The sequence below is a fragment of the Lacerta agilis genome, chromosome 8, assembly GCF_009819535.1.
Source record: "Lacerta agilis isolate rLacAgi1 chromosome 8, rLacAgi1.pri, whole genome shotgun sequence".
Lineage (NCBI taxonomy): Eukaryota > Metazoa > Chordata > Lepidosauria > Squamata > Lacertidae > Lacerta > Lacerta agilis.
The window spans coordinates 77,336,442-77,356,540 of record NC_046319.1 but is presented as its reverse complement, the minus strand read 5'-3'; the positions used below and the strand labels follow the sequence as shown (position 1 = coordinate 77,356,540).

Genomic DNA, 20,099 nt, shown 5'->3' with positions numbered 1-20,099 from the left:
GCTTTCTGCTTAAACGGTCTTGTTTTCACAGGGCCGTGTGTACCTGGGCTGTCTTAAGACCTGTAGGTTCACGTGAGGCTAACAAACTAGAAAGAGGATTGAAATATACTTCCCAGTTCCTGGACCTGCATGGCCTAACCTTGGCCTGGGAATGATTGGCAGTAATGATTCTCAGAAAATAGTCCATATCCTATCCAGTGGGGGCTGGGGGTGGAGTTAGGTGGGACGAAAGAAAGAAATTTCTGTGATCCGGTCATGTCCCTCTACAGTTGTAGCCAAGTGAGTCAGCTCCTCTTCCCTTGAAACTTCTTAAGATCAGGAGCCCCACAACCGATGTTACTTTCCATTAAACTCGCCATCTTGTAAAAATGACGATGTTGTGTGCAAGGCAGCCTTAAACGGATGTTACCTTCAAGTATATGTGTTTTATGTGCAGTTGCATACTGAACACTTTGGAACAGGGTTTGTGCTGGGGGTGGGAGGGAGGTGTTTCTGAATTCAGGATCTGATGAGTTAATCTGCCTCTGCCTAGTTAGGCGCTCTGTATCATGTAAAGTTCCCCACCTCTCTTCCAAGAAGACTGTTGGGAAGAGGAGTTGTGTGGGTCTGGCTGGTAAGATTTAGTGCAGGCAAAGGCAAACTCGGCCCTCCAGATGTTTTGGGACTATAGCTCCCATCCTCCCTAGCTATCAGGACCAGTAGTCAGGGATGATGGGAATTGTAGTCTCAAAACACCTGGAGGGCTGAGTTTGCCTATGCCTGATTTAGTGACAGGCAAGTAGGGAGTCATCTGATCGCCTGATGATACACCATAAGTGTTCTCCTGGTTTACCTTCTCTACTTGGCTATATTAGCTATTATTTTTGTTTCCTAGGTCCAGGAATTGATTATAAACAAAGATCCCACACTGTTGGATAATTTCCTGGATGTGAGTATTGTTTGTGCTAGAAACAACCTTCCCTCCACCATCTCTGTCCTCCATGGACTTGGAACAGCGACTTGCTTGGTTCTGTTCCTTAGGTGTTCTGTTCTGGCTTGGCCCAGCTCAAAAGTGAACGGGGCTTTCCTGCCTGTTGGTGGCAGGCCTGAGAGAGAGAGGTGGCTGCCTCTGACCTTCTCCTTATTCTTGCACCGCAGGAGATCATTGCTTTCCAGGCAGACAAATCTGTTGAGGTTCGGAAGTTTGTCATCGGGTTCATAGAGGAAGCCTGGTACGTCAGATGTTGTTATGCCATCCTAGCAATCGGCCTCCCCTTAGCTGTTTCTGTGGGTGTGGGTGTATAATATTGTTTTGCCCATCCCAGGGAAGTTTTTAGTGTGTGATGTTGTATTGTGCTTTTCTTGTTTTTTTGTTGGGAGCTGCCCAGAGTAGCTGGGGCAACCCAGTCAGATGGGCAGCATATATATCTAGAGAGAGAGGGTTTGTACCACTGGTGACAAATAGACCCCTGCATGGTTCCATTTCTTTCATTGCTTCCTTTTTCTCCCAAACTGCTGCCTCTCAGTTTGAGAGCCAGTGTGGTGTGGTGGTTAAGAGCGGTAGACTCGTAATCTGGGGAACCGGGTTCGTGTCTCCGCTCCTCCACATGCAGCTGCTGGGTGACCTTGGGCTAGTCACACTTCTCTGAAGTCTCTCAGCCCCACTCACCTCACAGAGTGTTTGTTGTGGGGGAGGAAGGGAAAGGAGAATGTTAGCCGCTTTGAGACTCCTTCGAGTAGTGAAAAGCGGGATATCAAATCCAAACTCTTCTTCTTTTTCTTCTCGCCTCCAGCAAACGGGACACTGAGTTGCTGCTCAAGCTTATAGCCAACCTCAACATGCTGTTGAGGGATGAGAATGTCAATGTGGTGAAGAAGGCCATCCTCGCCATGACTCAGTTGTATAAGGTGGCGCTGCAGGTGAGCTGCTCCCCCCAGGGTGGGGTTGGGGGCAGCTGAGCTTCCTCTTTGGGCCCCCTTTGTCTGCCTGGTCCCTGCTTCCTGTTTTCTGCCTGTCTCTCTCAAACCTGGGGCTACTAATAATGCTCCCTGCCAACAGTGGATGGTGAAATCCAGAGTGATCAACGACATGCAGGAGGCCTGCTGGGAGATGGTGTCCGCCATGGCCAGTGAAATCATCCAGCTGCTGGACTCGGACAACGACGGCATACGCACCCACGCCATCAAGTTCGTGGAGGCGCTGATCATCACCCTCTCTCCCCGGATGCCGGACTCGGAGGTGCCCAAGCGCCACGAGAATGACATCAGCCTCGACCGTGTCCCCGAGGACCACCCCTACATCAAATACAGTAAGCGGGTGAAGCCAAGGGAGGTGGCAGGGCTCCTGGGGAAACAGTCCTGGTCTGGACTAACCTTAAAGATGAATAAGTTCCTGAGCCCAGGAAGCGGTATCAGGTGTCTTGGTCGTCCAGGGAAGGGATCAAACATTGCCTGCTTCAACCCTTTGATCACAAATGTCTGCTCCAAGCCCCCTCCTGTCTCACCTGGATCATCTTCTGCAGGTGGAACATGGCAAGGTGCTTGCAAAGGAGGTGGCTGCTGCAGAATGTGTTGAGAATCTCTACCAGCCTTTCCTCACAGCTGCTTTTTGCCTCTCCCTCTCAGACGTTCTGTGGGAAGAAGGGAAGACAGCGCTGGATCAGCTGCTGAAGTTCATGGTCCACCCAGCCATCTCCAGCATCAACCTGACCGCCGCGCTGGGCTCCTTGGCCTCCATCGCCCGCCAGCGGCCCATGTTCATGTCGGAGGTGATCCAGGCCTATGAGACACTGCACGGTAAGCCTGCCAAGCTCACAGTATCTGGGACCCCGAGTATGCCTACTAAGATCGATCTGACCTTCATTATTGGGGCTGCCCCAATCTTTTTAAAAATCAGAAATCTTCCTTTCACCTTGAGATGTTCCCTAAAGACATGTAGCGTTGGTGCCAGGTGTGCCTCTCTGGGGAGAACATTCCACAGACGGAGCCACCTCTCGTTGCGACCCTCCAAACCTCTCTGGGGTGCAGGACATTGAGAAGGGCCTTAGGGGTGAAATACATGAAGAGCTAAAGAAACTATTCCAAACCACATTTTCAAAGAAACCAGAGGGATATTTATTGGGTTTGATCTCGAATGATATACCCAAAAACAATATTAATGTTTTTCTTTATGCCACAGCAGCGGCAAGATTGTTGCTAGCAAAGAATTGGAAAGGGGATAAAATCCCGACAATTTCTGAATGGAGAATCAAAATGTGTGAGATGGTAGAGATGGCTAAGATAACAGCTAACATCAGAGGTCGCTCTAATCAAGAGTTAATAAAAGAATGGGAAAGAGTAAAAGAATACATGACCAGATCTTATTCTGGAATCGATATTCTGTATAATATTGAGTAAATCGTACAGGGGATATGCGATAATTGGGAAATACAGAATAAGGATAAAGGATATAAGATGTAATAACACGATTATAAAAGGTAATACAAGGTACTGAACAAACAAAATCACGTACAAGTGAGGGGGAGTGAAAGGGGTGGGATGGGGGGAGGGATAAATTTCATTGTTTTTATTGTTTGATTGTGTGTTGGTATATGTGTTTGTATATTATTGGAACCAAATAAAGATTTTTTTTAAAAAAAAGAGAGAGAGAGAAGGGCCTTAGGTGACAAGTGCAGGGTCTGTTTCAGTTCATACGGGGAAAGGTGATCCTTAAGGTATTGAGGTCCTGAGCTGTTTGGACATATGGGCTTAATCAGCTAAATTAAGCGGGCCCAATGGAGAGGTGCTATGGAAGTGGGAACAGAGGGAGGCTGCATATTTCATATTTCCACTCGATCTCATAGGATGTTCCTCCTCGGGCCCAGGATCTGGGTTCCTCTCTAATGTTGTCGCTTGCTTGACTCGTTTCCTCTGTCCCCCTGCTGACAGCCAACCTCCCCCCGACGCTGGCCAAGTCCCAGGTGAGCAGCGTGCGGAAGAACCTCAAGCTGCACCTGTTGAGCGTCCTCAAGCACCCGGCGTCCGTGGAGTTCCAGGCCCAGATCACCACCCTGCTGATGGACCTGGGCACTCAGCAGGCCGAGATCGCCCGCAACATGCCTAACCTGAAGGAGCTCCGCAAGCGCCCGCGGGATGAGAGCGACCCTGCCATGAAGAAGCTGAAGATGGGTGAGCGGGCAAAGGAGGGCCCAGGAGTGGTCTGTGGGGAGGGACAGGCTCTTCTCCAAACGCTGTGATGATCCCCAACCGTGCAGCACCTGCCCCACCACACAAACACTTTCTCTGCTGCAGAGCCAAATCTTGGGGAGGACGATGAGGATAAAGACCTGGAGCAGGTGGCAGCCCCAGCTCCCAAGCCCTCCATCCAAGTCAGCACGCAGTCGGACACCGACATCACCGCTGAGTTTCTGCAGCCCCTTCTGACTCCAGATAACGTGGCCAACCTGGTAGGTTTAGCTGGCAAAAGTGGCTCTTGGCTGCTCCTTGCTTGAGTGCCAGGAGGGGAAAACCTATTGCCAAGGGGGCCTAGAAAGCAGACAGGGTGGCAGGAGACACAACTTCAGCTTGACCGAAGGGTGATCTTTCTGGGAAAGCCGGAGAGGCACGTGTCCCTTTGCGTAAAGTTAGCCTGGCGCGCCTCATCCTTTTGAAAGCTGGATGAGTGGAGGTGTAGTGCAAGATTGGCTTTTTCTTAAGAATAGAAGTGTTTTCCTGCTTGGCTGTGGCATGCCAGGCCCTCTCACCATCTTTCTGCCCCCCAGGTGCTCATCAGCATGGTGTACCTGCCTGAAAACATGCCTGCTTCCTTCCAAGCTACCTATACCCCAGTGGAATCTGCTGGCACTGAGGTCCAGATCAAGCACCTTGCCCGCCTCATGGCCACCCAGATGACGGCAGCTGGGCTAGGGCCAGGTATGCCCCTAAGAGGGACTCTGGGGGAGCTGCTATGAACTTCTAGCGCAGATGGCCCCAAGCTCTGGGTGTCTGAGCAATATGGTGTTCTTTGTATTTGCAAGGTTCCGCTTTGTTTTTGCATGGGCCCATAAAGCAAAACGTAACTGGAATGCGATGTTTTGTGGGTGTGATTTTGCCAACTGTTCCATAAACACAGCTGAATGGATTTAATTTAGGGGTGGGGGAGTCTTCCTTTCCCCCCGTGGGCACCCAAAGCAGGCGGAATAAAGGGCGTGACTCTTCTATAGGAGGCTTCACTCCATCCACAGAAACGCCAGAGTTTTCAGACATCCTGCAAACAGGAGACAATTGTCACAATGCAAGGACACATTCCAGCCAGGCAAAAGCACTCTGGGAGGGCTTGGTGCAGGGCCAAGGAAGGCTGGGGCCTAGGGAGAAGGCGTGGCTTCAGAAGAGTCTTGTGGGCTAGACAAAGAGGGCTGCTTTTGACCCTGGGACCGAGGTTCCTGATCCCTGATCCAGATCCTCCGAATGCTTGTTATTGAGGCTAACTGTCATACATGATTACCAAGCCCAAACAATGAAACTGAGCCACATACTGTGGTATCAGGTATACATTTGCAGCACTGTGTTTCAGTTCTTGCTGTTTGTTTATTTAAGGGGTCTGGGAGCGGTCTCTCTCTACCTATAAGACAGAAGAGAAGTTTAAAAAGTCACAAATCAGGGGCAGAGGATGAAGTGGGTTTTGCCAGGTGATTAATTCCCTCTCCCTCTCTCCCGCAGGTGTGGAGCAAACCAAGCAGGTCAAGGAGTCGCTGAAAGAAGAGAAAATGCTCAAACCGGAAAGCGTGCTGATCAAGCGGCGTTTCTCTGCTCTCAATACAGGCCAGGCCATTTCTGTGTTGGGAGCCCAGGGCTCTGTCCCCTCCACTGATACTGAGGTGCCGCAAGCCAAGCGGCGCCCAGAACCAATCATCCCTTCCACTCAGCCCAGGTGAGAGCCAGCAACACCTCTTTGAGGGAGAGAGGGAGAGGTCTCAGTTAAAGAACAATTAACAGGCACCTTGTGAGACAAATGATAAACACCATTTGGGAAAGGGCCAAAGTTCAGGGGCAGAGCACCTGCTTTGCATGCAAGTCCCTGGAACGTTCCCTCTCAAACACTAGAGAACAGCCATCCCCAGTCAGTACAGACAACGTGCAGGAAACAGATTCCTATTTTAATTTGTATATGAGTTTAATCAAGGTTGCAGCATGGTCCTAAAGTTACGAGGCTATCTACAGTTATAGATACAGTAAATCTACGAAAACCGGAGACCTGTCAGGAAAAAGTTGGAATGGTTTCTTCCCATTCACCTCGGCTTTCATATCCTTTTATCTAGATTGTAAGCCCCGTGGGGACCGGGAACTGGCCTCCCGCTTTGTCTCTATTTAAAAACGCCCTGTATGTGGATGGTGGTACATAGAAAACTAATGTAACCTCTCCGTCTGGTGGCCACTGCGGTCTCCCTACTGATCTCCTGGGCTGGCTGTGCGCAAGAAGACATGTGCTTTGAGCAACCAGCTCTCGCAGGAGCAGTCTCCTTTGATTTTTGCAAATCCCTTCCCAAGTGGCCGCTCAACATCTGTTTCCAGCTGCTGGAAGATCCCCCGCTTTCGTGAACCGTGTCCTTGCACTATTTCCAATTTCACTGCATAATTGCAAAGGTCTTCCCCAAATCCTTGCAAAGAAGACATGGCGCATTGGTTTGATAAATAAAGCACCCTCTTCACTTGAGCTTCTTCTCTGCCTGATGTGTTTTCCTTTCTCCCGGCTGCTTCTTCCCAGGTTGGTCGGTGCCAGCGGCCGCAAGAAGATTTTCCGCCTGAGCGACGTGATCAAGCCTCTCACGGACGTGCAGATGGACAAGCTGAAGGTGGCGGCCGTGAAGCGGATCCTGAGCTCCGAGAAGGCCGTTGCCTGCAGTGGGGCAGCCCACGTAAGTGTCTCCTGCAGCCTTGTCGTGGTGGGATCCTGGTTGGGTCCAGCATCTCCGCCTCACCTTCACCAGCTCCCTTCTTTTGCAGGCCCGGGTGAAGATCCTCTCTTCTCTGGTGACCCAGTTCGAGGTCCCTCTCAAGAGCGAAGTCCTGACCTTCATCCTGGACGACATCCGCAACCGCCTGGACCTCGCCTTCGCCTGGTTGTACCAGGAGTACAATGCCTACCTGAGCCAATACCCCTCTGGCTCGCTCGACAACTACGATGAGTGTCTCATTGGCCTGCTCTCTGGTCTGCAGGAGAAGCCGGACCAAAAAGATGGGTGGGTACTTGGGGGTTTGTAGAGGTGGGGGGTAAGGTTCAGGGACACAAAACCTCCCCTTTGATTATTTGGTCTCTTTAACCCCATGTCTGCCAGACATTTTGAGAGCAAGAGGGGTAAGCTGCCAAATATAAGCCATGGTGACCCAAGGTAAAGCTCCCCCCCCCCAAGAATATTTCAAAGCATTTATCATCATAAACATTTTTTTAACATAAAAATTTTCTTCTTGACTTCCCACCCCTCCTTTCCTAATGTTTCTTTTTTACTCCTTTTTATTAGGTGTCTTCTAACGCATACATGTTTATTATCTAAACCCTGCTACCATTAAAGCTTTCATTAATCTCCTGCTTATATTTCAAATCCTGCCCTTGACTTTATAGGTTGGTGATATTTTGATAGGTGATCCATCGGGGCTCTCTATTCCCCCTTAGACATTTTGTCATTATGTCCTCTTAGTTTTGGCAGTATCCCGTCAGTTTCATAAGCCATCCCTCCTTAGTTGGTAGTCCTTTCTATTTCCACTTCTGTGCATACCAAGTTCACCCAAGGCAAAACTCACATGGTGCCACTCCTGAATAACAACAACAAATTTATAATTTTGTACCCCACCCATCTGACTGGGTTACCCCAGCCACTCTGAGCTGCTTCCAACACAATATGAAAACACAATAAAACATCCAGCATTTAAAAACTTCCCTGCCTTCAGGTTTCTTCTGAATGTTACATAGCCGTTTATCTCCTTGACATCTTAGCAGTTAAATTAGCACCGTCTCCATGCTGGGGACTGGAGAGGGAAGCAGAACTTGTGGGCGCAGTCCTGGCCCACAGCTCCTACAATAAATTCCTTACGGTTGCGGAATATTCTGGTGGAGCCAGTGAAACACGGAAGGACTTGAAACATAAAAATCTGCTCTTTTAATTCGAGGCTTGTTCAAAGAACCAATTCTCTCGTACAAGTTTTAATCGGGTTACAGGTGGGTAGCCGTGTTGGTCTGCCATAGTCAAAACAAAATCGAAAATTCTTTCTAGTAGCACCTTAGAGACCAACTGAGTTTGTTCCTGGTATGAGCTTTCGTGTGCATGCACACTTCTTCAGATACACTGAAACAGAAGTCACCAGATCCTTAAATATAGTGGGGGAGTGGGGAGGGTTATTACTCAGAAGGGTGGTGGGAATGGGTGATAGGCTGATAAGTGTGGAAAACCTGTTGACGACTGCAATTGCAGCCGTTTAGAGTCGTTTCAGTGTATCTGAAGAAGTGTGCATGCACACGAAAGCTCATACCAGGAACAAACTCAGTTGGTCTCTAAGGTGCTACTAGAAAGAATTTTCGAAGTTTTAATCGATTTCTAATACGCAGAGGAATAAGATTAAGGCTAGAGAAGGGGGAGAAAGCATGCATACTTTGTTCTGAGATGGAGCACGTTAGCATGGCAGCTTTTTAGAAGAGGCCTGGACTGAGCAGGGGGAAACATGTGTTTTAAGTTCTTCCTTTTTGAAAATGGTTATTTTAGTGCTTCCATTAAAAAACAAAACAAAACAAAAATCCTGCTGCCTGATATTGTTTAGGAGCATCTGTTAGAGGGGATTTTTACTCAAATAAGGATGCTATCATAAAACCTGAGAAGTGGGAAGAACTGGAGGTTCTTGCTCTCCTCCATCCTTTTCTGGTTCTGGCCCTTGGAATGCTTTCCCGACGGGACCACAGGACTGTAAAGGCCACCAAATTAAAATGTTGCATCCCTAGTTATAAAATAATAAAGTTATTTCTGATTATTTTCTTTTCTAAGCTCCTGGCTGTGACCAAGACTTTTTCTGTTGTTGTTGTTTTGCCTCACCTCACACAGGATCTTTACCAAGATGGTACTTGAGGCCCCGCTGATCACCGAGAGTGCCCTGGAAGTGATTCGGAAGTACTGCGAAGATGAGGTGCATCCCTAATAAGATACCAGCCGGGGTTCATGTTACAGCTCCCTCCATAGCCTCGCAAGGATGCAGGGGAGGAAAGTCCACTGAAGCCCCGGGGTCTGGCCAGCATAGTATACTTGACATGTTTTAGGGCAATTATAAAAGGCATTCCTACCAGTAATCCTACCCCAAACTAGAAGAAATGTAATGATAGCTTCTGGTACCTACAAAAATAGGATTGGCTGTTCTGACCTTGCCGCCTCCTTCCAACTCGCTCCTGTGACAAAAGCATCCCTGTGATGTTGTCTGAAGGTTGGCACATAGTCAAAACAAAATCGAAAATTCTTTCTAGTAGCACCTTAGAGACCAACTGAGTTTGTTCCTGGTATGAGCTTTCGTGTGCATGCACACTTCTTCAGATATGTGGTTGGCACATAGTTAGTTATGGCTTGTTGGAAACAGCATGTGGGTTCCCCCATGCCCCCCCCCCCGGCCACAGTTTAAAAGTTTAAACATTTTACACTGTTACTCTTCCCCCAAACTGACAGCCTCCCTGGGAACCTGTTCCGTTCGACTCCCAGAACTGTTTGGAAACCAAGGCACGGCTTCCTATTGGCTGCAGGAGCTTCCTGCACTCAATCAGAAGCTGCGTAAGCTGCGTTATACGTTAGACTTCCAAAAAACATTCGCAAACCAGAACACTTCCGGGTTTGCGGTGTTCGGGGGCCAATTTGTTTGGGAGCCAAGCTATTTGACAACCAAGGTACCACTGTATACACACACACACACACACATACACACACACTGCCCAAAACATAAACTGCACATGCTCAGAGCTTCTTTTGCAACTCTCCTACAGAGCCGGACGTACCTGGGCATGTCAACGCTTCGGGACCTGATCTTCAAGCGTCCGTCGAGGCAGTTCCAGTATCTGCATGTTCTCTTGGATCTCAGCTCCCACGAGAAGGACAAGGTGAGCCTTGAGCCTGTCTCTTTGGTGCTGTGGTGTGGTCCGAGCAATGCAGCTGAAATAAGCTTCCAAGCTGCTCCTAACTGACCAGGGTGCCTGCAGGACTGCCTGCTCTTACATGCTAGCTACTGAGATCATCCTCAGGGGCATGGCTCTGTGTCTACTTATACGAAGTAAGCTGGGTGGTGACTAGAGGGCCTTTTCAGCTGTGGCCCCTTGACTTTGGAACCTCTTGAAGAGGTGGCCTGGTGCCATATTTATTATCATTTTGGTTCCTGCCGAAAGAAGAGACTGGGTTGGGGTAAGAGGTTAATCTAGCCCAGCATCATGTCCTCACAGTGACCAATGAGATGCACCTGGGAAGCATGCAAGCAGGACACCAGTGCCACAGTCCTTTTAAATTTTGTCGCACGTTGGAATATTTAACTGCTTGCTGTGATTTTACAATGGTGTTATGGTCATCTGGAAGGTGCTCTGGGAGTGGACCAGTGCTGGGCAACAGAGAGTGGCCTTGGTGGTACTTTGAAGTGCTTTGGGGGCAGTGTGGTGTAGTGGTTAAGAGCGGTAGACTCGTAATCTGGGGAACCGAGTTCGTGTCTCCACTCCTCCCCATGCAGCTGCTGGGTGAGTCACACTTCTTTGAAGTCTCTCAGCCCCACACACCTCACAGAGTGTTTGTTGTGGGGGAGGAAGGGAAAGGAGAATGTTAGCCGCTTTGAGACTCCTTCGGGTAGTGAAAAGCGGGATATCAAATCCAAACTCTTCTTCTTCTTCTTCTTCTTCTTCTTCTTCTTCTTCTTCTTCTATTGTGCCCTTAGAAAAAGGCTACATCTCTAGCTGATCAAGGTGACCTAGAGCCTTGGTGATGCCCGTACATTTTCTGTCTCCAGCCCTCTTAAAATTCTTGCCTTTGCTCTCCTTTCACGGAATGTCAGCTCTGGAACTTGCTCACAGTGGGAACTAGAACCAAAGAACACTAGGGCTCATCTAGGCTTCCTTTCGTGCCGCATTTCTAGGCACAGGTCCATGTCAGAGTGCTCCCGTCCCCCGGTGCTTTCTCTGCAAAAACCTGCTCTTTACCATTAAATCAGAGCAAAAGGCAAACTGTAGAAAACCTGCATTGCTCTTTGTTCCTATTCAGCATGAAAGAGTGTTTTTTTGCAGGGAAAGTCCCCAGGGGCGGGGCAGAAAGTAAGTGCGGAACAGCCCTTAAAAATAATCTCAAATTTGGAGTTGGTTTTAAAAAAACCCTTGGGATTCCTGAAGCTTGCTAATGTACTGTCAAACGACCCATCTTTTGCCACCCCTGCCTCCCATCTCAGGTTCGCCAGCAAGCGCTCCTATTCATCAAGCGGATGTACGAGAAGGACCAGCTGCGGGAATATGTGGAGAAGTTTGCACTTAATTATTTGCAGCTCCTGGTCCACCCCAATCCTCCCTCTGTTCTCTTTGGCGCAGACAAAGATACAGGTAACTGGGCCGCACCAGATCCAGTTGTGTCCGTGAGCAGGTGGCTTGGCCAAAAAAACAATGTTAAGGGGCGAAACCCCATCGGCACTTAGAAAGTGTCGCATGTGAAACTGCTTCCTGTATGGAGCCTTCACCGTGAGGCAAAACAGTGCCTGTGTTCTGAACCTCTGGCACGAGACCTTTGATCTCAGGGTCGAGGGTTCGAGCCCCCACGTTGGGCAAAGATTCCTGGTTGCAGGGGGTTTGAATAGATGACCCTGGTCGTTCCTTCCAACTCTACAATTCTGTGCTTCTGTATGTGACGGGTGATGGCATTCGCTTTCCCCATGCTCAAATGGCATCACATGTAAAAGAGGCTTTTCTAGGTTCATGGCTCCCACCCCCCCTTAAGCTAAACTTATACAACAGGAACTCCAAAAGGAGATCTTTCCCGTTTCACAGCTCTTATTTCCCTAGTTGTGGTGAATGGCAAGGAGCCTGTCCCCGTGGCATCTGACACTCTGCATAATCCTTGTCTTTTCCTTCCCAACCCTCTTTTTGCCTTGCAGAGGTGGCTGCTCCTTGGACAGAAGAGACCATCAAGCAATGCCTCTATCTCTACTTGGCCCTCCTTCCCCAGAACCACAAACTGATCCATGAACTGGCGTCTGTATACACGGAGGCCATCGCTGACATCAAACGCACTGTCCTCAGGGTTATTGAGCAGCCTGTGAGTCGGCTAGAGAGGGGTACTGGGTGGTCCACTGTCGTTCTTTATACCGTATTGGCCCGAATATGAGCCGCACCCGCAAATAAGCCGCACCTTTAAAATTTGGCGGATCAGGGGAGGCTTGGGAACTGCGCACAGGACGGGTGCCGTTACCCCGCACTCCTGGGCTGCTCTCTGTGTGTGGGGGGGGGGGAGACCACGCCACTTTGCTGGCGGCCTTCCCCCCTTCGTTCCGATGGCTCGGGAGGTTTGGGAGCGGCAGGCAGGCTGGGCACCATTGCCCCACGCTCCTCCCCTCCCCGCGCTCCTGGGCCACACGGCTTTGCCGGCAGCATAAGGCCACGAATATAAGCCACACTTTAACTTTTCATGATCGGAATTTGGGGGGGGGAAGAGAGAGTGGCTTACCATATTTTGCAGCGTATAAGACTGGGCATATAACACGACCCTCAACTTTTCCAGTTAAAATATAGAGTTTGAGATATACTCGACCAAAGATTCTCCACCTGACGTATAAGACGACCCCTGACTTTTGAGAAGATTTTCCTGGATTAAAAAGTAGTCTTATACACCAGAATATACAGTATATTTGGGCCAATACAATAGATAGGTCTCCTTTCCTTGCATTCTCATCCCCCACCCCCACCCCAAAAACCATCCTTTCGTTTATCTTTTCCTATCGCTTCCAGATCCGTGGGATGGGGATGAATTCCCGGGAGCTGCTCAAGCTGGTTAAAAACTGCCCCAAAGGGGCAGAGACCCTGGTAACCCGCTGTCTGCACAGCCTAACAGACAAAGGTACAATTACTTCAGCGTTTTTATTTAGGTGCTGTCCAATACAAAGGCCTCATGGCAACTCCACACAAGTAGTTGCTTCTGATAAATGCTGTGGAACTGGGATACGAGCTATGAAAACCAGTCTAAGCTTGAGAACTGCTGTTCAGTCACACAATCTAATGTGATTTTTCTCCACTTAGTTCCCCCCTCTCCAGAGCTTGTGAAGCGAGTTCGCGATCTGTACAACAAGAGGCTCCCAGACGTCCGGTTCCTTATCCCTGTCCTCAATGGTTTGGAGAAGGTAATTTCTGAGGCTCAGTTGGAGGCTTGCTGATGATCTGCAATACTTCTCTCCCCCCCCCCCCCCCCGCCCCTGCCAATATTATCTTGGTCTTGATCCTTTTTAGTTGACATCTTCAATATGCAGGTTATTTGGAACTAGCAGCTTTGTCCTTGGCTCAGGAATTCTAAGAACCCCCCCTCCCCAAATAAGTGCAGTTTTGAAAAGTCTAGTCTGCCATCTGGATTCAAAATGGTGTGCCACTGTATCCAGACAAAGAAGAAAATCTGCTCCTTCATTTTGCGTACCACCATGGGAAATTGGGCACGGTATCTCAAGAGGTGTCCAAGCACATAGCAGACAAACAACTTTCCTAAAAGTACGGTAGATGAAGGAGGGACAGCCAACACGTAACATGTCGGGATTTAAAACAGCTCTTCCTTCTTACCAATGTGTGCACTTTAGTGAATCCAGTGCAGACTTAAAGTTGGTGGAACAGAAGTTGAGGAAATGAGGATTGTGCAAACGAGAGAGAGCTTAGAGGTTTACAGTTAAGTCTCCTCTCCCTTGGGTGCTGATGTGTCTCAGTTAATTCAAGGAGAAACTCATAAAAAGTGGGGATTGAGAAGAAGCTTAAAGGACGCGAAGGAGCCCTGCTTGAGTGACAGAGATGAGGAGAGCAGTGGGGAAGATGGCACAAGGATGGGAGTGAGGGAAAAGGACCCCGGAGATTAGCAATGGAGGAGACAGCTTCTGTGTGCTCTCTAGCGATTTGCAGGAAGGATTCCATGTCCCCACTGCTTCCATTAAGTATCCTTGAGTATGCCCCTCATATGGTGCCTCATACCTGATGGGGGCGGGGCTCTCTCCTCTGGGGGTGTGGTCAAGTGTGATGTGCATTCTTGCATTTCCTTTCCAGAAAGAGGTGATCCAGGCCCTGCCGAAGCTCATTAAGCTGAATCCCATTGTTGTGAAGGAAGTTTTCAACCGCCTGTTGGGAACGCAACACGGTAGGAATCCTGGCCACATGCGGGCCTTGAGCTTTCCGTGGCTTCCAGCGGGTCTGCTCAAAAGGGTGTCCTGAGGCTGTGGGGAGGGAGGTTTGCTCGGTTTGGAAGGGATCCGCGGACTGGCTGGCTTTGCTGTCTGCTCCGTCAATGGCTGATCTCTTCATTGGCATTGATTCCGACAGGTGAAGGCAACTCACCGGTTTCTCCTCTGAATCCTGGAGAGTTGTTGATTGCCCTCCACAACATTGACTCCACCAAGTGTGACATGAAGTCCATCATCAAAGGTAAGGGAGAATTCAGTTACTTGTTTAGAATCCTCCTAGCATTTCTCCTGTTCTCTGTGTTCAATATTTTGGCTGCCACGGCTGCAAAACAAACAAAAAAACCCCACCCTTTCAAGACACATTGGTTAAATTTCCCCGTACATTTTTCCATTCGCAAAATTACACCCATAAAGGAAATTCATACACTTCAACTGGCTGCGAGTGCTGGAGTTTATTTAGTATCCCAATCCTGTACAGTGGTACCTCCGGTTGCGAACGGGATCTGTTCCGGAGGTCTGGCCGCATCCCGAGGAATTCGCAACCGGAGGTGCCGCTTCTGCCCATGTGAGCGTGGCGAAACCCAGAAAAATACTTCCGGGTTTGCCGCGTTCGCATCCTGAAAGATACACAACCAGAGGTGTGCGTATCTAGAGGTACCACTGCACATCCATTTGGGAGCATGGAGGTCTGCTTCTCCCCCTAAGCAGATGTGGGGAACCTTTGGCCCTCTAGATGTTGCTGAACTATAACTCCCATTACTTGCTCGCTGGGACTCATGGGAACTGTAGTTCAGCAACAGCTGCAGAGCCCAAAGGCTTCCCCACTCCTGTCGTAAAAGAACGGGCAGCTCCTGACCTCTGGTTTTCTCCCGCCTCTGGTGCTCCCCTGCCCCTGTTACCTTGTGGCAGCTGCTCTTGAGTTTTCTGCAGCAGCAACCGATCTTCTCCATTTCCCTGCTTGCAGCCACCAACATGTGCTTTGCTGAGCGCAACGTGTACACGTCCGAGGTGTTGGCCGTGGTGATGCAGCAGCTCATGGAGCAAAACCCGCTGCCCATGCTCCTTATGCGGACCGTGATCCAGTCACTGACGATGTACCCGCGCCTGGGCGGCTTCGTCATGAATATCCTCTCCCGACTCATCTTGAAGCAGGTGAGAAGGACGCGGGGAGGACCTGCCTCTGTCCTCTGCAGCCAGGTTCCCGTCGTCCTTTGCTCCTTGCACTCATTGCTGCAGGAGGGCAGCACTTCTGGGCAATGCGGCCACCCTTCTAAGGGAACTGCTTCAGCAGATTCACTCTGTTGGGGGCAGAGGGAGGTCTCTTACTGCGTGGCTGAGTCTTCGCCATCCCGCAGAACAAAAAAATATCTTCCGAAGGTGGGAGGAACAGCCCAGCACACAAGATATTGTAAGGCCAGTGGCCTCTCAAGTCCGGCATCCTGTTCTCACAGTGGCCAACCAGATACCTGTTGGAAACCCGCAGGCAGGATCCGAGAACAGGATCCCTTCCTGCGGCTTCTAGCAACTGGTATTCAGAAGCATTGCTGCCTCTGAGCCTTGTGGCTAGTAGCCATTGATAGCCATTGTCCAGTTCTCTAATAAAGCGACCCAGGTTGGTAGCTATCACTGCCTCCTGTGGGAGGGAGTTCCATAGATTAACTGCAGTGTAATAATAATAATAATAATAATAATAATTTATTTTTACCCCGCCCATCTGGCTGTGTTTCCCCAGCCATTCTGGGTGGTTCCCAACCGAACCTTACAAACACAATACAGCAATAAACATAAAAAACTTCACTACAAAGAGATTTCTTTTGTCTCTCCTGAATCTTCCACCGTTCAGCTTCATAGCATGTCCACGAGTTCTACTGTAACAAGAGGGAGAAAAACTTGAGTAGCAAAGGACACTGTTGTAGATGGCTTTTTTAAAAAGAAAAAAAATTGGACAGACTCATGCAGCGTGTAGGCCTGTGGGTGCCCACGACATCACGATAGAGAAATGCAACCTCTGTGTACAGACGCCCCTATACCTCTGCATACTGGTTGGCCTATAGGGGAAGTCCGGTGCTTTCATGCCTGGCTTGTGACCCGTCCAGAGACATCTGGCTTGCGGCCGCTGCTGGAAACAGGCTGTTCAGCCTGATGAACCTTAGGCCACTGGGGCAAGACACAGAGCAGGATCTGGCTGCTGGTGCCGCATTTTAACTCTTTCCCTTCCTCCCCCAGGTGTGGAAGTACCCCAAGGTCTGGGAGGGCTTCATCAAATGCTGCCAGCGGACCAAGCCCCAGTCCTTCCAAGTCATCCTCCAGTTGCCTCCTCAGCAGCTCACTGCCGTCTTCGAGAAGTGCCCAGAGCTGCGGGAGCCTCTGCTGGCCCATGTCCTCTCCTTCACCCCACATCAGGTACTGCCCCGCCAACAAAGCTGCAGTTGCAGAGCACGTGGTCCTGCAGAGAGCTGGGGGAGAGGATATCCGATTCAAAACAAAATCCAGGGTGTCTAATCCATAGCTGCCTTTTTAAATCAAAGTTCGCAGTTTGAAGGGCATTGTTTAAAGCAGAGCTTTCCAAACTTTTCATGTTGCTGACACACTTTTTAGATTCGCCTCATTTTGTGACATAGTACAGGTGAAACTCTAAAAATTAGAATATCATGGAAAAGTCCATTTATGTAAGCAATAGTTTTCATTAGCTACTGGAGTTTAATATATGAGATAGACTCACGACATGCAAAGCGAGATATGTCAAGCCTTTGTTTGTTATAATTGAGATGATTATGGCGTATAGCTAATGAAAACCCCAAAGTTGAGATTGTTAATTTGAGGTTCTCATCAGCTGTATGCCATAATCATCACAATTATAACAAATAAAGGCTTGACGTATCTCGATTTGCATGTCATGAGTCTATCTCATATATTAGTTTCACCTTTTATGTTGAATTACTGAAAGAAATGAACCTTTCCACAATATTCTAATTTTTTGAGTTTCACCTGTAATTCAGTTTTACTAGCAAGTTAGAGGTTAAGCTAACCCCTTTCCAGCCCCAGGAGGAGCACGGGGAACGTTCGCGTGACGCACTGCAGCCCAACACATTAATGTGTCACGACACACATTTTGGAAAGCTCTGGTTTAAATAATCATAAGAGGTAACTTGTTGGTTCATTTTACTGTATTATATTTGTATCCCATTTTTAAGCTAGGATTGGCTCCCAAAGCAGCCCACAATGAAAAACCCACTAAAAGGCATGATATATTATTAAGATACACAGAGACATTTATTACGGTCTTTTGGTTCCTTCTCCTTGTCTGTGCTAGGCTCTTCCCTGGACAGGCACTGCTGAAGACAAAAATCCCACATATGCAGACCTTTCCTATCTATATCAGGGCTGGGGAGCCTGTGGCCCTCCAGATGTTGTTGGACTACAACTTCTATCATCCCATTGGGCACCCTGGCTGGAGTTGAAGGGAGCTGCTGTCAGAAAGCGTTTGGAGGGGGCTATAGGCTCCCTAGTCCTGGTCTAAAGAGTGGGGCATGGCAGACTTGAAACTCAGTCCTTACAGCAGAGGTTGGGATAGGTCAGAAGACACAAGAAAACCCAGCACTACATCAATAATACTCACATGCACGCATCTCCAGTCCAGAACAGTAATTTTAAATAAGACCGCAAAGTCTAAAACAGGTTTTCTTGCAGAACGTACTAATGAACTTCTGTTCAGCCAACCCGGTAGGATTTTAACCAAGATAGCATATGTGTGAAAGTATCGGAGCTTAACTCTTGTTTTGAGAGAATACTTTCAAATGCAATGATTGGCGCACGTCTGGATGAGGCACCCCCTCTGCTTTTTCTCCCACCAGCAAGCTCATGTTCCCAATTCCACCCTGGCCATCCTAGAAGCCTGCAACAAGCAAGATGTTGAAGGGAAGGAGTCGCAGCCTGTGGAAGAGGGAAGGGGCTCAGCCCCACCCAGGACCAAGGAGCTGAGAAGAGAGAAAGAGGTCAGAGCACACGGTGGGCAGGGAGGAGGCGGAGTTCATAGCAGTGAACAAATGGGGGGTTTGCCAGGTTACATTAACATGCATAGTGAGCATTCAGTGTGTTGGGAACGGCAGAAACGGAGGGTGGGAAGAAGGGAACCGTGAAGGACAATTCATCTGTCTTTGGATTTCTGTTTCTGTGACCTTCACAGTGAACCTTGGCAGTCGGTCCCACTGTGTACATAAGAGCGCAGCTTGAGTGGTTGATGGCAGGAGGAGCAAAGCACTGTGGAGAGACTCAAAAGGGTCTTGGAGGGTAGAGAGAACCACTTCAGTGATGCCCAGTCAAAGTTTGCAAATGGGAGCAGAAGCACAATGGTTTTTATATTTGCAAGGCTGCAGCACTGCAGATACGTGATCGCAATGTTTAGAGAGAGCACAGCTTAGCCCGAACTCTGAGACCTTGATGCAAACAAGTTTTATGTAGTGTTCTTTTATTTCTGCATGTTTTGGAACACTTTCACAGAAGGGAATCCAGGCTACCTTCCTTCCCCGTATTAGATATAGAAATAGAGGCCCAGCGTGGGGAGGGAGGGATCTACCACAGAACAGTGTTGGGACCCAGTGCTAGGAGCATGGTGCACTCATTCCCCTTCCCCCCAAACTAGAAAGGGGTTTGATAAAGGAGTGGACACTTTGCAGGGCCTAACGCAGCTCAATGCCAATCCTAGGAAGAAACGGAGCCTCAGCCCCTCCTGCCTCGCGTGTCCCAGGATATGATTGCCCTGCGCTTGGCGCAGGAGAAGGCCCTCAAGCGCCAGCTGGAGGAGGAGCAGAAACTGAAGCAGCAGCAGCAGCCTCCCCGGCTGGCAGCCCCCCAGACCCCACTCCCTTCCGAGGAATCTGTGGACTTGCAGGAGGAGGTGCCTGAAGCGGAGACTCCCACCATCTTCATCAGCATGCAGGAGGAAGACGAGAGCTTTGGAGGAGACAGCTCGCAGCTGGATTCCAGTTTAGAGGGCCCCTGGCCACCCAAGGTACCTGAGGTTTTTTTGTGCTTGTCAGTGAAGTGGCCATCAAACCTTCTGTATTTCCATCTATGAAAGCACCCCGGTTGTGTCTTGGATTTCTGTCATTTCCTGCCGAGAGGATTATAGGATGCACGCAAGCCGCCAAAACCGTATCTGATTCAGGCAGGCTTCCACTTGAAAGCCGGATTAATTCCGAGGACAGCACTCTTTGACACAAGTGATGTTGAGCTTCTCTGCCTTTCGAGTTCTGAGAGGAGCCGCATTCAGAGCCAGGCAGCGCTTGGCTCTTCTGCACGCTGATGGTTGTTTCTTGGTCTCTTCCCCAGGAGCTGCAGGGCAAGGAAGGAGCAGCCAGCAGCAGCAGCAGCAGTAGTAGCAGCAGCAGTAGCAGCAGCAGCAGCAGTAGCAGCAGCAGCTCAGATGAGGGACCCTCAAGCAAGCCACCCACAGCCAAGCAAGCCACCCTCTCCCTCGAGGAGGAGGAGGAGGAGGAGGAGCCGGCCGCAGACAGTGGGCCACCACCTCCTGCCCCTTCCGCTGCTCTGGCTGCAAACTCTCCCAGCCCAGCAGAGGAGCTGGCGGACCCCATTGTGGAGCAAGAGCAGAAAGCAGACAGCTGATGATTCAGGAAAAGAAGATTGGGGGAAAGGGGCTAACTGGGAAAGGAACCAAAAAAATAAGAATAAAGTGGATTAGATTTCTAAATAAAGGATCTCGGGTCTCAACTGCT

General features: G+C 49.4%; 1 protein-coding gene across 1 annotated transcript in view; it reads left to right on the top strand.

The window, feature by feature from the left end:
• SYMPK (symplekin) overlaps window positions 1–20,099 on the top strand; it is a 22,255-nt gene extending 2,156 nt beyond the window's left edge. Inside the window, exons 4-27 of the mRNA XM_033158444.1 lie at window positions 875–928; window positions 1,138–1,211; window positions 1,773–1,899; window positions 2,039–2,288; window positions 2,605–2,775; window positions 3,907–4,146; window positions 4,270–4,424; window positions 4,740–4,890; window positions 5,677–5,887; window positions 6,722–6,872; window positions 6,961–7,196; window positions 9,045–9,126; window positions 9,965–10,078; window positions 11,398–11,545; window positions 12,094–12,254; window positions 12,944–13,052; window positions 13,232–13,332; window positions 14,231–14,321; window positions 14,504–14,605; window positions 15,329–15,516; window positions 16,591–16,767; window positions 18,219–18,359; window positions 19,070–19,375; window positions 19,696–20,099. Of these exons, the coding sequence (XP_033014335.1) occupies window positions 875–928; window positions 1,138–1,211; window positions 1,773–1,899; window positions 2,039–2,288; window positions 2,605–2,775; window positions 3,907–4,146; window positions 4,270–4,424; window positions 4,740–4,890; window positions 5,677–5,887; window positions 6,722–6,872; window positions 6,961–7,196; window positions 9,045–9,126; window positions 9,965–10,078; window positions 11,398–11,545; window positions 12,094–12,254; window positions 12,944–13,052; window positions 13,232–13,332; window positions 14,231–14,321; window positions 14,504–14,605; window positions 15,329–15,516; window positions 16,591–16,767; window positions 18,219–18,359; window positions 19,070–19,375; window positions 19,696–19,989 (3,834 nt within the window). The 3' untranslated portion in view covers window positions 19,990–20,099. The remainder of the gene's footprint in view (window positions 1–874; window positions 929–1,137; window positions 1,212–1,772; window positions 1,900–2,038; window positions 2,289–2,604; window positions 2,776–3,906; window positions 4,147–4,269; window positions 4,425–4,739; window positions 4,891–5,676; window positions 5,888–6,721; window positions 6,873–6,960; window positions 7,197–9,044; window positions 9,127–9,964; window positions 10,079–11,397; window positions 11,546–12,093; window positions 12,255–12,943; window positions 13,053–13,231; window positions 13,333–14,230; window positions 14,322–14,503; window positions 14,606–15,328; window positions 15,517–16,590; window positions 16,768–18,218; window positions 18,360–19,069; window positions 19,376–19,695) is intronic.